At 37.7% G+C, this 15,883-nt stretch overlaps 1 protein-coding gene across 1 annotated transcript in view; it reads right to left on the bottom strand.

Annotated features, from left to right (window-relative positions):
• Hibch (3-hydroxyisobutyryl-CoA hydrolase) overlaps window positions 1-13,341 on the bottom strand; it is a 45,035-nt gene extending 31,694 nt beyond the window's left edge. Inside the window, exons 1-6 of the mRNA XM_048345086.1 lie at window positions 13,248-13,341; window positions 9,690-9,732; window positions 7,580-7,720; window positions 6,431-6,515; window positions 4,761-4,841; window positions 1,231-1,283 (exon numbers count right to left, since the gene is read on the bottom strand). Coding sequence (XP_048201043.1) covers window positions 1,231-1,283; window positions 4,761-4,841; window positions 6,431-6,515; window positions 7,580-7,720; window positions 9,690-9,732; window positions 13,248-13,282 — 438 coding nt within the window. The 5' untranslated portion in view covers window positions 13,283-13,341. The remainder of the gene's footprint in view (window positions 1-1,230; window positions 1,284-4,760; window positions 4,842-6,430; window positions 6,516-7,579; window positions 7,721-9,689; window positions 9,733-13,247) is intronic.
• Window positions 13,342-15,883: the final 2,542 nt, after the last annotated feature.

Below are 15,883 nucleotides of genomic sequence, written 5' to 3'. Positions count from 1 at the left end.
AAGAGGAAGTAATTGAAGTTCTGATAACAGAACTCCTGACTTCTTTCAAGCCAAGTGTATGATTGACACCAATAGCACTGATATCTCCATTAGAAACTTAATGGTCCATCTAAGCTTTAGATTTTTTTTTATTGTCAAAGTGATGTAAGAGGGGTTACAGTGTCATACATAAAGCAGTGAGTACATTTCTTATCCAATTTGTTATTTCCTCCCTCATTTGTCTCCCACCGTCTCCCCCTCTCCCTTTCCCTACCCCTCCTCCCCATGAGTTGTACACTTGGATTATGGCATATAGTTTTGTAAGTACTGCTGTTGTATTGGATTGTCTTTTATCCTTTGCCTCTCCATTTTGATATTCCCTTTCCCTTCCCTCATTCCGACACATATATACAATACCCAGGGTACCAAAATCAGTTCCAGTGACATCAGGGATAAAATGATGGAGAAGAAAGACAAGAAAAAAAAAGCATAATTTCATGTGGTATGTTGAAAATAACAACAAAATAATAAACTACTTATTTCCATAAAAAGGAAGCATTGTGATTCAAGGCCAGTCAGACAAAAAGTTAGTATGACTCACATCTCAATAAATAAGCCAAGTGTGGTGGAATATACCTGTAATCCTAGCTATTCAGGAGCTGTAGGTAGAGGGATCTGGGTCCACGATCCACCCTAGAAAAATAACTTGAGATCTTACGTGGAGGAAGGAAAAAGAAAAAAGAAGGCTAGGGGAGAATGGCTCAACTGATAGAGTCCTTGCCTAACAAGCACAGGTGCTACTATTCAAACCCTAATACCACCGAAAAAAGAAAAACAACAGCTGAGAATATAGCCCAATAGTGGTGCACTTCTTCTTAGCATATGCAAGGCCATGAGTTTGATTCCCAACACAAGGAAAAGGCCCTATAACTGTAAAAAAAAAAAAAAAAAAAAAAAAAAAAAGGTACATACACTCATTGTTGCTTAAGAAATCTAGCTAATTCTAAAAGTTAAAATAGCATATAACATAACTAACAGCATAAAATATTCTTCTTTTGGGTTGAGATAGAGTGAAACTGCTATAATCATATATTATATCCAAAATCGACAAGGAATGTGAATTGGATCAAAATCCGATTCACATAAAATTTTGTTTCAATGGTTTCTATTGTACACTCTTCACTCTGTTTAATAACTTTTAGTTTATTTTGAATACAACTCACATCAAGGAAAAGGATAGCATCTACTTACCCCTCCCATCGTGATTCCATCAATAAGTGCAACATATGGTTTCTGATAAGAGCCTAAAAGATATAGAGCTTCAATGTTAGTTGGAATATTTAAAATATATTCACTTTTTTCTTTAAAAAATCACATTATATGCTTCTATTTTATGAAGGAAACTTTTACAAGACTTTTATAAGAATATTAATATTCATAAGTAAAATATGTAAATTTAGATGTTAATCTAAGCATAACACTGATTATTTATAGCATTTAATAATTCAACTTGCAATATAAAATAAAAGAATATCTTATTTCAGCTATTGGGAAGTAATATCTGCCTTAATAAGGCACCAATGTTTATGCACACAATTGTCATGCCCCGATTCTAGGATATGAACTCAGAGCCTTATTATCCCATTCAGGTTTTTTAAAAAATAATTATTTATTGTCAAAGTGATGTACAGAGGGGTTACAGTTTCATACGTAAGGCAGTGGGTACATTTCTTGTACAATTTGTTACCTCTTCCCTCATTTCCCTCCCTTCTTCCTTCCCTTGCCCTCTCCCCCCATGAGTTGTTCAGTTGGTTTATACCAAATGGTTTTGTAAGTATTGTTTTTGGAGTCATTTGTCTTTTTATCCTTTATCTCTTGATTTTGATATTCTCTTTCCCTTCCCTAGTTCTTTTTTTTTTTTTTTTTTGGCCAGTCCTAGGCCGTGAACTCAGGGCCTGAGCACTGTCCCTGGCTTCTTTTTTGCTCAAGGCTAGCACTCTGCCACTTGAGCCACAGCGCCCCTTCTGGCCATTTTCTGTATATGTGGTGCTGAGGAATCGAACCCAGGGCCTCATGTATACGAGGCAAGCACTCTTGCCACTAGGCCATATTCCCAGCCCTCCCTTCCTTAGTTCTAATACCAGTATATACAGTATCCAGGGTACTCAGATGAAATACAGTGATAGCACAGGGACAACCACAGGAAGGGATACAAGAGGATCATCAACAACAACAAAAAGCTACCATTTCACATGGCATGTTGAAAGTAATTACAACCGTGATACAATTGTTTCCATAACATGGAGTTCATTTCGCTTAGCATCATCTTATGTGTAGTTTATTTGTTTATGGTGCCAACACTTTCAGTCCAGTATTTTGTTTATTAATTAATAAAGATTTGTGCAATTTTTGGATTTAAAGAACTGACAGATGTCCATTCAGTCTGGCTCCTCATTAAGCTGTTCACTAGTCCTACTTGTAAGCCATAGAAATTACAGAAAAAGCAAATGCTAAATTTATATCCAATTTCATGTCAATGAAGGAAAGTCCCCAGCTGTCAGGAACACAAAAGAAACTTGAAGCCAATAGCTGAGTGGAAACGTAGTTAAAGATTATGAGCTTTGCAATCAGCTTTCTGTATAAAATTTCAGTTAGGAGGAGCTCTTCAATTTACAGTTAAGACTAGAAGAACTTCATTGGTTGATTAGAACTCATAAAAATAATAGCTCTCTTCCCAGGACAGAAAATTCAAGAAAGCAGATGTTCATTCACTTGATAAACAACTAGACAAAACACTCAACAGATAGGGAACAAAGTAATATCCTTAACTTGCTACAAGGAGATCTGAACCAAGAGACATGAATTGTTCAATACATACCATTATACATGACTATTTAAAAACTTTTCAAATGGGGCTGGGATATGGCCTAGTGCAAGTGTGCTTGCCTCCTATACATGAAGCCCTAGGTTCAATTCCCCAGCACCACATATACAGAAAACAGCCAGAAGTGGTACTCTGACTCAAGTGGTAGAGTGCTAGCCTTGAGCAAAAAGAAGCCAGGGACAGTGCTCAGGCCCTGAGTCCAAGCCCAGAACTGGCAAAAAAGAAAATAAATTAAAAAAAAAAAAACTTTTCCAATGATACCCAGTACAAAATATCACCACAGCTTCTCAACATTGTAACATGAGGTCCTAGCTAAAACTTTAACTCTCATACACAAAAATTAGAACATGAAAAAAATGTGCACATAACAAATAGCTCATGTAGAAAGGTGAAGAAAATCTACAGAATTATCATTAGAATAAATTTTAGCAGTTTTTCATTATAAAGATATTGAAATCTAAGGCACATCTATATGCCAAGAGCAGTCACTCAAAAATATAAATAGGAAAACCACCATTAAATAAGGTAATAAAAAATGCAAGTTAACTCAATAAATCTTCATAAAAAAGAAAAATCTAAAGCAATACTTGAGAAAATTTGAAGTTATTATAAAAGCATATGAAAATTAGCCAGAAGAAAGTGTTCTGAAACTTATTTGTGACTGACAGCTGAACAACCTTGTAACTTTACTAAAAATCACTGAATTTTACGTGTAAAATGGGTACATCTTTCTATCATGTGAACTTCAAATTATAACTCCACAGTTGTTTTTAATATATACAGAGATATGCCAGTTTCATGAAGGAAAGATTCATTATCAAAGATGTCAGTGCTCTCCAAGTTAATGCATAATTTTCATTCCAATCAAAAACATCTCTGAGCTGCATCATGAGCACAGCACCACACTGAATTATTACCAGCCCTAGAAAAGAGCACAATGTGAAGTGTATGGAATGTGCATGGCTTTCGTATCATTATAAAGCTAAAAGGTTAAGTTGAATCATCCCAAACTGGAGGACATCTGCATATATTTAAACTACAGAACCCAAAGTAGTAGTTCATACATGTGTAGTAAAAATACAAAATATGGCCTAAGAGAAAACACCACGAATTAATGAAAATGTAGTAACTACAAAAAAATAATAATAGTTGTTTCTGGTGAGAGGAAGAAATGGTACTAAGGAAACCACAAATGAGCTAAACTATAATTTTAATTCTGTAGTACTATATGCTTTTTAAATAAGTGTTATAATATCAAGCAGAAACAGAACATTGATTCTCTGTTAGGTCTGAATTAGTGGGTAGACAAGTACTATACTATTCTCTGTAACTTAATTTTTGAAAACATGTTTGACAAAAGTACTGCTTTGCTTTCATTGAAATCTAGAAGCTCGACCACAAAAAAAATTTTCATTATACAGTTCCTTAAGAATTAAGAAATGATTCTTCATTTTATACAGAAATCTGAGTCCGGAGTTTTTTGTTTCTTATAAAGCTAGCTAGATGATCAGAAATCCCTATTTTTTTATTTTATTTTTTTATTGTTATTATAAAGGTGATGTGCAGAGGTATTGTAAGTTACATAAGTCAAGTAATGAGTACATTTCTTTTTAGACAATGTTACCCCTTCTCTCACTCTCTCCCATCTTTTCTCTCCCATCCCAATCCACAAGGGAATCCCTATTTTAACATTAACTTTATAACAAATAGAAGTAGAGTCTACCAATATTAAAGTGCAATTCTTCTGGAATAAAGTAGTCAGGAGAAATCAACCAACTTTATCTATGCCCAATACATTGTACATAAAAGCTTCAATAAGAGTGCCTATCTAAACAAATCATACTATCCACCCCATTTCTCCATTGCATTTTGAATGCTCTTGGCAGAGTACACCTACCAATGGTATTGTTCAGTATATATTCTTCTCTGAAGAAATCCTGAGCTAGCTTCTGATTTGTCTTTGCAGCTTCTGAGATTGCTATGGAAGCAAAGAAGGAAACAAATTACAAATCAAAAACATGTTTTCTAGTCAGTATAGTCAAATAGATTTAAAACACTGTGATAATTAAGAACTGGAGCAAGCACTCTAAAAGGGCTTAACATTTGTAAACTGCCCATGTTACAGACATGTTGCACTTAGATGCAGATCAACTGTCAAAATTTTAAAGCAAAAATTTGTATTTGATTTACTGTGATATTATGATATATATTCCATAATTCCCAAAGCAGGCCATAAAAATGTCTCTTTCCCAAAGCTGGTCCTATGTTCGAATGTTTTCCTGCTCTGGCTTGGAGCTGGTCATGAAAACATGTTCAACCTCATTGTGAGAAGCAGACGCCCTCCTTTGAGGAGTCCTGAGCCAGAGCTGAGAACAGGAATGTTGCACAGAAGCCAAAATGAACGCGAATGTGCAGGCAGTGGGCTTCCTCACTCGTCTATTAGCATTCTTCATAGCCTTTTTGTCCGGTCACATTTCCATGTAGCTATCACATGCATCACTCATGCTATGCAATAAAGTCTCCATAAAAATCCAAAAGGACAGACTCTGGAGACTTGAATAGGAGATGCCTAGAGGGTGGTTCAGTCAATAGATGCTTCTCAATCCTTTCCCCATGCCTTGCCCTGTATCCTTTAAATAAATGCCCTTATAATAAACCAGTACATGTAAGTGTTCTCTTGAGTTCTATGACCAAGCAAGCATTGTAACAAAATTCAAGAAGTGTCTCATGGGAACTTGGGTTTATATTCAGTGAGTCAGAAGCACAGGCAAAACAAACTTGGGCCTTACTATTTACATCTGAAGTGCAGGGGAAGGGGGGCAGTCTTGAGAAATGAGCCCTTGAACCTGGAATCTGGACACTATCCCCAGCTAGATAGTATCAGAATGGAACTGAATAATAGGATAACCAACTGTCATCCTCAACAGATTTGCTTGCTTAGAATGTGAGGAATAAATCCCACACATAGGTTTAGAAGTGATTTGTGTAGTAAGTCGTAAGAAAAACAAAATTTGGGTTCATTTTCCTTCTATATTCAAAGACTGCCTATATTCATATTATATTTCCTGTACAAAATTATCCGAGTTTCAGATCTAAACTTTACTACATGTACAGTGAAATAAAAAACAAATCTATAAACTAACCATTCTGTATATCACCTTTACAATAAGAAAAAAATCTCTATTCCCTTCATTTTCTAACACTAACAACAAAAATTAGGTCTCTATTTCTTTTTTTTTTGCCAGTGCTGGGCCTTGGACTCAGGGCCTGAGCACCGTCCCTGGCTTCTTTCTGCTCAAGGCTAGCACTCTGCCACCTGAGCCACAGTACCCCTTCTAGCTGTTTTCCATATATGTGGTGCTGGGGAATTGATCCGAGAGCTTCATGTGTAGGAGGCAAGCACTCTTGCCACTAGGCCATATTCCCAGCCCTCTATTTCTTAATAATTATTAACTGTAAAGGTTCTAAAAAGTACCATGAATTACAAACATCCTCAAATATTTACCACTACTTTGTCAGTTCTAATCAGAAAAAAAAAAATCATTTATACCGGAAAAGGAAATTCACCTCTTACATCACCACCAGCACAGAAAGCCTTTTCTCCAGCTCCCTTTATAATGATCAGAAATGTTTCAGGATCTTCTTCCCATTTCTATTCAAACAGAAAACAAGATGGTATGAGTACACTGTAAACATAAATTCATTAAAGACACATTCATATGTGTACACATATATTCACATACATATATATGTATACATACATTGATGGTTTTATAAAACATCTAGAGGAGCAGATCCCATTCATTTCCTTCAGCAAGGAATGAACTCCATTTTCTGTTCTGAGATAAATTAAGAGGGTTCCAACAAGGCTGCTGCTCAAGTTCAATTTGTGATCAGATTTCATCATGGCATCTCAAGATTAGTAAGCCAATTAATATTATTGATTTGATATTAATAATATCCAATTGAGCCCAGGATGAATAAATATGGGCTTAATGATAGTTTACATAAATGTATAAGCCTGGTGAATAGCAGGAAGATTACTGATAGAACAATTGTCACAGGGCTCTGTTCCACTAAAAATGTGTATACAACAGAATAAACAATTTATGATGTTGCTGAAGTATGGAATTGACTTGGAATTGGTAACAATGGCTAAGAAACATGCAGGGCACTAGGGTAGAGCTGAATAGTAGAGCAATTGCTTAGCATTTGTGAATCCCTGGGTCTAGTCCCAGAGAGAGACAGAGAGAGAGAGAGAGAGACAGAGACAGAGACAGAGACAGAGGGAGAGAGAAAGAGGGAGAGAGAAAGAGGGAGAGAGAAAGAGAATAACAAAAATAGAATAAAAGAATCATGAGGCAAGCAGTTTTAAAACAAGTATCTTGAAACCAAAAGGTGATTGTCATGTGGAAGAGATTAAAACCCGTTTCGTTACCTTATGCTCTCAGAAGTAGAGCCAGAATCACTGTTTAAAAGGTCAGAGGAACAAAGAGTGGCAGAAAGCTACCTAAAAGCTTCTGGAAAGGGATTTCTCATAATGAATGAGCCTTCCTATCACCAAGGGTAGTCAATGATTAGTACACAGGAAGGAACTGAGGACTCAAGAATCAATGGAGTCTAGGTGCAGATGCCAGAGAGTTCTGTGATCCTGTCTGATAAAATTCCAGAAATGTTACAACGAATCTACATAAATGCTTTCAGAAAATGACAGACCTTCAGCTGTGAGTAAATCTGCCGAACCATATTCTGGGACAGTGCATTGAGGAGCTTCGGTCTGTTCAATGTTATCACTCCTGCACAACCTTTTCTTTCCAACAACACTTCTCCCGAGCCTCCTGAGTATGTAGACATTCTCTGTGCAGACAAAGAAAACTTAATGAAAAAAAAATACATTACTTTTCTTCACAACCTCATAGAAAATGCTTCATGTTAGTAACTAAAAGAATAGTTAAGCTTGTCTCAAAGGTTTCACAGACTGTAAGTGAACAAATTCCACAGAAAATTCCGCATACCTTCTGAATTATTTTTTTTAATTCCTGAGTGAATTAAGTGATTGAGAATCCCCTTATTTTCTAGTCCTAGAATTCCCTGGACTATAACACACTGCTAAAATGATTACTTTATTATTGTATTTTGCATTCTGTTATATGTTTAGAATGCAAAGACGAAAAAAAGAAAAAGATAGCAGCATGAACAAGTTTTAAAAAGTGACATCTGGGCTGATCTTTGATGTATGTAAAGAAACAGGGAGGCAAGAACTATTAGGTAGAAGAAACAGTACATGCTAGGCAAAAAGCAATTGATATTTGATAATGTTGGTGTGTTAAATATGAATAGAACAGGGGCTGGCTGAGGCAAGGAATGATGGTAGGAAAAGCAGAACAAGCAGTTTAAGGACAGATGATAAAACTTCAGATCTACATGTTACAGAATTCAGAAGAGATGCCTAAACACTAACTTAGGGGCTCACACTATAGACATAACATAACATGCAGTACTAATATAACACTTACAGGAACAGGAATTAACTAATTTTCTAAGACCCTGTCACAAAGAACAATCAAAGTTCACGATGCCACCAATCTTAAGACCTTTTTTTATACAATGACAATCCTATACCCATCACATAGGAACAGTGTGAAATGTAAAATTGGAAGTCAGGAGGCTGGGAATGTGGTTTAGTGGAAGAGTGCTTGCCTAGCATGCATGAAGCCCTTGGTTTGATTCCTCACTATCACATAAACAGAAAAGCTAGAAGTAGTGCTGTGGTTCAAGTGATAAAGTGCTAGAATTGAGCAAAAGAAGCTCAGGGAGAGTGCTTAGGCCCTGAGTTCAAGTCCCAGGACTGGCCAAAACATAAATAAAATTGGATGTCAGTTTAAACTGGAGAACTATAGCTGGAGATGCCTACTGGTAGAATGCTTGCCTAGCATGGCCCTGGGTTCAATCCCCTGTATAGAAAAAAAGAACTGAAAAGTATTAACCGGCATATGCCAATTAAAAGTAGATATCATTTTTTTCCTGTGGTTTTACCCCTGGTATCACTGTAGCTGATTTTGGTACCCTGGATATTGTATATATGTGTATTGGAACTAGGGAAAGGAAAGGGAATATCAAAATCGTGAGACAAAGGATAAAAAGACAAACCAATGCAACAGCAATACTTATGAAACCATATGGTGTAAACCAACTGCACAACTCATGGTTGGGGGGAGGCTGGGGGGATGAGGGAGGAGGTAACAAGTTGGATAAGAAATGTACACACTGCCTCATGTATGAAACTGTCACAGCTCTATACACCACTTTGACAACAAAGAAATGAAAAGAAAACTAGACAACATACTTTCAGTAAAATCTAATAAAATGCAACAACCCATCCTTTATAAAATCATGTTTCACATTTAATGCTGAAATTAATTTTCTTAAAATTAATTTTCAGGCAAAAATGTTTATATTTAGCTAGAAGAGTTTCAGGAAAGGTTATCAAAACCAGAAGAATAGCCAAGCACTGTGGCTCATGATTATAACCCTAACTATGGGAGGCTGCAAGAGACTAAATGTCTACATTGTAAGACTCATATTTAAGTCTAAGCAATTGAACTTACCCATGCTCAATGCTGTAACTAAAATGATTTTTAGCTATATAATACTGATATACAAACTTCATAGGCGATACCAAGTATAACATTATAAAACCAAGAATAATGGTATTCTAAGAGTAAGGAAAACCTGTCATTCCAGTTTTTCCTGACTTTTCTAATAATGACATGTTAAGTTAAACATCGGAAGTAATAAGGCCCGCAAATCAAAAGTCCAAACTTACCAAATGTTGCAGAATGATACTGGTTCTTTTAAATGAACCAAACCTGAAACACATGTAGAATACAATGAGTACAGTCCCAGGGGCAATCATGTCTTCATTTTCAAATTCTATAACCTTTCTTTTTAACTTAAACCCTTTCCAAAAGTCATTACAGCACTGGGGAAGGTATGGTTTAAGTAAGAGAAAGCAAAACTGCCTAGCAAACACTAAGCCCTAAGTTCAAATCCTCCCGCCACCAAAATAATAAGGCATTATTAGTATAAAAAAAATTTAAAGGATTTACCTCTCATTCATTGCTGAAAGGTACAGCAGTGAAATGAGAGCCATTTGTAAGTTTGTTATTCTCTTATAAAATTAAATATATTCTTGCCATTTAATCTAGTAGCCCACTCCTTGAGTTGTCTCAAATGAGTTGAAAACTTACATCCACAAGAGAAAGCCTGTGAGCCAGGAATCAGTGGCTCACACTTGTAATCTTAGCTACTCAGGAAGCTGAGATCTAAAGATTACGGTTCAAATTTTATGTCCAGGCATGAAATTCTGTAAGACTCTTATCTCCAATTAACCACCAAATCCTAGAAGTGGAGTTGTGGTTCACGTGGTAGAGTTAAAAATCAAAGAAGCTCAGAGACAGCACTGACACCCTGAGTTCAAGTCCCAGGACCACTATGCATACACAGAGATCTCCATATGAATTTTTGGCTAACTCCATCCACAATTGCCAAAAAATGTCAGTAACTAAGATGTCAAAAAAAGAAAAGAGGTAGCTTCACTCACACACACATACACACACACACACATACACACACACACAGAAATGAAGAAATGAAGAAATGTGAAGAAATGTGTACTAAGCAGAAGTCAATCTGAAAAGACTACCAAATACATGATTTACAGTGTACAATATACTGAAGAAGGCAAAATTATAGTCAAGAATCCAGGGCTTCATGCATGCTAGGCAAGCACTCTACCACTAAGCCACATTCTGTGCCCCTTAAGGAGTATTTTTTAAATCGTTTCCAAATATTTTTTTAAAATCTGAATACAGTTATCCTAATACACTATTTCTAAAATGATTTTCATCCTGATTCTATTTGTATACATAAGAAAAAACACTGCATAACAAATGAAGAAAAGAGCCTGGGGCCTGAACAAAAAAGCTAAAGGCCACCGACAAGCAGGAACAACACATGGACAATCACAGAGAGGGAAGAACCTCTTCAGTCTCTGAAAAAAAGTTAAGAAGCTGCCCTTAGAAAAGTAACAGTGGTAAGACTACTGCCTGAGATTGCAAATGTGGTTTTGTTCCAGTTACTTGGATCTGGTTAGTGTTTTAAAGCCACAAGCATTCATCAGGCTAACAACACTAAAGGTTTCTTGCCCTCTAAATTTTGGGTTGCATCTCCTGGCACAGAAAAACATAACAGCAGCAAAGACTGTATTATGCCTCCAGTCAACTAAGAAACACATAGAAACAAAAGAGAACAGACAGCCAAAAGAGCAAGAACCAAAACAAAGTAGTTAAAGGAGTAGAAAGCTAATGGGGAGCAGGCAAGAGAGAAAGAAAATAGTATGCCAACAATTTCAAGTTCAGCTCTTTTGAAGAGATTGACCTCCTCCCTCTCACATCTTTACTTATCCATTAAGATCATTATAAGAGCTGGTAACTAAATTCACTTTTGTCTAATCATTTATTTAGTATCTGCTCTTTCAGATGTCAAGGACATCTGGAAATCTTATATAACGAACAGAACAAAAACCTGATCCAGATAACAGAAATGCCTAAAATGCCTCCCAGTAGCTAGAATAAACTAAGTACTGTTGTATTCATGAAGTAAACTGAAGCCAAAAGCCTTGAAATCCAAGCCTTCAAATTTTTATGTAGTTTCTTAAGCAGGAGAGTACTCCTGCAAGCTTCTAAGCATAAATTTTAGTTAAGGTTGGGCTGGGAATATGGCCTAGTGGCAAGAGTGCTTGTGTTGTATACATGAGGCCCTGGGTTCGATTCCTCAACACCACATATACAGAAAATGGCCAGAAGTGGCGCTGTGGCTCAAGTGGCAGAGTGCTAGCCTTGAGCAAAAAAAAGAAGCCAGGGACAGTGCTCAGGCCCTGAGTTCACAGCCCAGGACTGGCCAAAAAACAAAACAAACAAAAAAAAAAAAACCTTAGTTAAGGTTAATCTGGCAGTATTGTATGAAACTTACTAAATTAAGAAGCAGTCTGTCAGCCAAGTTTCCACAAAATGAAAAGGTGATAAATTTGTGAATGTATATAAATTTAAGTGTGGGAGTGTGAGAGAACTTAGATAACATTAGCAACCTAGAAGAATGCTTGATGTTGGACTTAAGGAGTAACAAAGGTGCATTTGGATGCCACTACACTTCAATGGAGGAAACATTCAGATGGTTTTGACTAGCACCAGAGCTCAGAGTAAATAAGACTAGGCACAACTTGTTCATTATCTTCAGAAAAATGGGTCTGGGACAAAAAAAATCTGAAGCCTAAACTGGAACTGGAACAGGTAAGTAGGTAAGTAATAGTGATAATAGGAGCATAAGACAGTACTAGAGAAACCAAAGGAGACCAGAGTTCAAGCAATGTCCAACAATGTCAGCCACAGAACATAAGCCCTTTAATTCCCCTCTTTGCCATTGTAGTCCCTTCCATACTTGTGGATTTCACCGCCGTACACTCAATGGCTTTGGTCTCAGCTCTGTTTTGCTAGAGTAAACCCTACTCCAGGGCTGGCTCAGGAAAACCACCTCTAGTCAAAACTGGCAAGCTAGCGCTGATCTGACATAGTCAATTTGCACCCTGAAAGACAGGATAGAATAACAACAAGGAGAACCATTGGAAATGATCGTCTTTTCTAACTGGGCTATTAACAATTTGTTTCTCAAATAATATGATATTCCTGAGTTAAAAAAAAAAAAGGAGGGGAAAGCAATGAATGTATGTACTCTCCAAGATCTGGTACAGGGGCTAATTGTAAAGTACTAAGAAAGCAAAAAGTGTAACTCCTCTTCAGTGTCAAACAAGCAGTTGAGAACCGGCCAGTGGATACAATGTTAGACTATTTTGCAATAGTAACTACTAACCTTGCCACAAACTTTGGTCCCTTTGTGGGAAAACTTAAAGCAAACTGTTAAAGTTTTATGTCCTCATTTTATCAAGGCAAACGGTAGCTCCAAGACGACTGCACCCCCTCTTTCTGAACCGATGAAGACCGGATTTCCTCGTGGAACACGTTCAAAGGGTTAACATCTGCACACATCCCCACCGACCCCAAGCTACGTTCAGCGAGTGGCCTGTGCAAGCCTGAACCATCCAATACAGCCCCAGCCATCCAGTCACACCACCCAGAAAATGAAGGTGTGAAGTTGTGGCTGCCCAGGTACCAGGAGAACTGAGGGGGACCAGGAGGGAGGGCTGTGGGGGGGAGTCGAGGGGACTGGCCTGGAGGGCGAGTGGATAACCCGGCCCTTTTCCCACCTGGGCAAGAGTAGCCAACGACCCCCAGCCCCCGCCGCTACGCTGGCTTCTTGACCCACTCACCTTGACAGCAGCCTCCACACGTCCTGTTGCCCCATGACCAAATTATATATCTCAGTTAAAGCAGCCGAAGAGACCCGAGGAACCGGTTCCAGGCGTCAGCCCCGCCCACTTCCGTGTGACACCGAGAAGTCCTCCAAGGCGCTAGAGCGGCCCGGTGGCGGGCGGTCTCCGTGCACTCCGCCGAGGGGCGGGGCAAAACAACGGCTTGAAAAAATGGGTTTAGAGCTGGGGGCGTGGTCAGTATCGGGGGCGGGGTCAAAGCCAAAACAGAGAGGATGCTGAGGCCCTGAGAAAAGGAAAACAAAACAAAAACAAAAAAAGAGATTGCCCTCTAGAGGCTGTCTTGGGTAAAATCACCGAGTTTTGGCCTGAGGACCAAAAGGGGATTTATGTAAAAGCCTTTTTTGTATTAATGGGGTGAAGTATTTTGCTTGGCCTTTCTTTTATGGCCAGAGATATTGAACATTTCTTCATGTATCTATTGGCCCTTCTTCTTCTGAGACATCTCTAAGTCTTTAGCCTATTTAAGCTAGGTTGTTTTTTTCTTTGCTATTCTGAGGGAAGTGTTAAATTTTTAGCCCTTGTCTGATGCAGAGATAGTAAAGATCTTCTCCCATTCTGTGGGCTTTCTATTTATCTTGCCGGCTATGTCCTAACAACTCCCACCTCACCCCAGAAAACTAACAATAATAGATGATGGTGGGGAATAGAACACTACTACACTGTTGGTGGGAAGGTTAGCTTGTTCAATCACTCTGGAAAGCACTATGGAAGTTGCTCAAAAGACTAAACAGCTTCCCTATGACCCAGCAATCCCACTCCTGAGAATTTATTCAATTGACCACAACCAGGCTACTCTAAAGCCACTAGCACAACCATATTCCTTACAGCATTGATTATCATCGCCAAGATAGAGATTCAACCCAGATGCAGTGAATGAATCAAGAAAATGTGGTACACAGTAGACGTCTACTCTTCATTCAGAAAGCATGGTATTGCTCCATTTGTAAGGAAATAGAAAGGCCCAAAGAAACAGGTTGCATGGCTTCTCTCACTTGTAATAATTAGAATGTACCTATAAATCCTCTGGATGGTAAAAGACAAAAAAATTACACCTGGACATGATAAACAGGACTCTAAACATTCACACAGTGAGAACAAAGGAGGATATTTTTAGGACCACAAGGCCTCAATATTTATGTGCATGTGATCATATAAAATAATGCTTATTGAAATGAACTTGAAGAAATGGAATCAATAGGTTTTTATTTTCCTTTTGTGGTTTATTTTTTCTGTTTTTCCCCTTTTGCTGCTGTTTTTATTTCTGTACTTTTTGTCTTGTATGTAAGTTTATCTGATTTGGGGATGGAAAAAGAAAGTAGAGAAATGGGGGGGGGGGACAAAGGGTGAACAAGTGAACTGCTGAAACACTGTTGAAAATGAACTACACAACTTGGAGGAAGGAGGGGAAAACTGGTAGAAAACAAAAAAAAATGACACTGATCAAAAAGAAATGTACTCATTGTCTGACTTATGTAACTGTAACCCCTCTGTACATCACCTTTACAATATAAATATAATTTTAATAACAAATAAAAATAAAAGCTAGACCCTGGTGTCTCATGCCTTTAATCCTAGCTACTCAGCATGTTGAGAGAGTGAATTGAGGCTAGCCAGGGTGGAAAAGTCTGTAAGACTCCATCTCAAATACATCAGCCAAAAAATAAAATGACTTAAGGAATGGTAAAAGTGGTTATCCACCTTCCCAGCAAGCAAGCACCAGGCACTTACTTCAGATCCCACTATAAAAAAACAAAAGAAAATTTTATTTTCTTTGAAACTCAATCAGATGGAATGCAGTTGAAAACAAGGAAATATCAATATTGTTTGTTCCTAATCCAACATAGCTGCAATCTTTTTACATTGATATTGGGATATTTCCAGTCTAGTTGGGAAGTTACAGATCATTTTTCCCAGTGACAAGAAGAATCTCTGATAGATAAGGTCTCATCAGCGAAAACTAAACATTACTGTTACTGCAAAAGCACAGTTATTGAGAAAGCAGCTTATTACATCAAGATTTAACTAAGCCATTAGGATACGCTGTGGAGTTGCTTCCAGATCCACCCAAAGGTCAAAGAGCAGTAAACATTCATCACTGAGGAAGTGTTTGGCTTAGTACCAGAAATAAGGCAATAAGTGAAGAGTTTCAGAAAGTTTTCCAGGGCTGGGGTGAGAACTCAAGGCCTCTTTCAGGCTAGATAAACACTACCAGTGAGCCACACTTTCCACCCTAAAAACAAACTGAGAAATTTAGCAGCTTAAAATAACAAACATGTATTATCTCATAAAGATTCTGAGGTTTATGAATCAGGGAGAGGCTTAGCCTGGTATTTGTGGCTCTTAGTTTCTCATGTTAGCTGGGATTGTAGATATTAGAGCACTCACAGTAGGGGGAGGATCCATTCCCAAAATTGTGATTGTTGGTAGGTTTCTAACCATGTGGGCATTTTAAGTAGAAGCTGCAAGCCATAGTATATTTTATAACTGAATTTTCAAAGTAACATTCCATAACTACTGCATGTCCTATTGATCATGCAAACCACCCTAGCAATTAAATGGCAAGGTAGGAATGA

The sequence above is a fragment of the Perognathus longimembris genome, chromosome 4, assembly GCF_023159225.1.
Source record: "Perognathus longimembris pacificus isolate PPM17 chromosome 4, ASM2315922v1, whole genome shotgun sequence".
NCBI lineage: Eukaryota > Metazoa > Chordata > Mammalia > Rodentia > Heteromyidae > Perognathus > Perognathus longimembris.
This window is presented reverse-complemented; position numbering and strand designations above follow the sequence as displayed.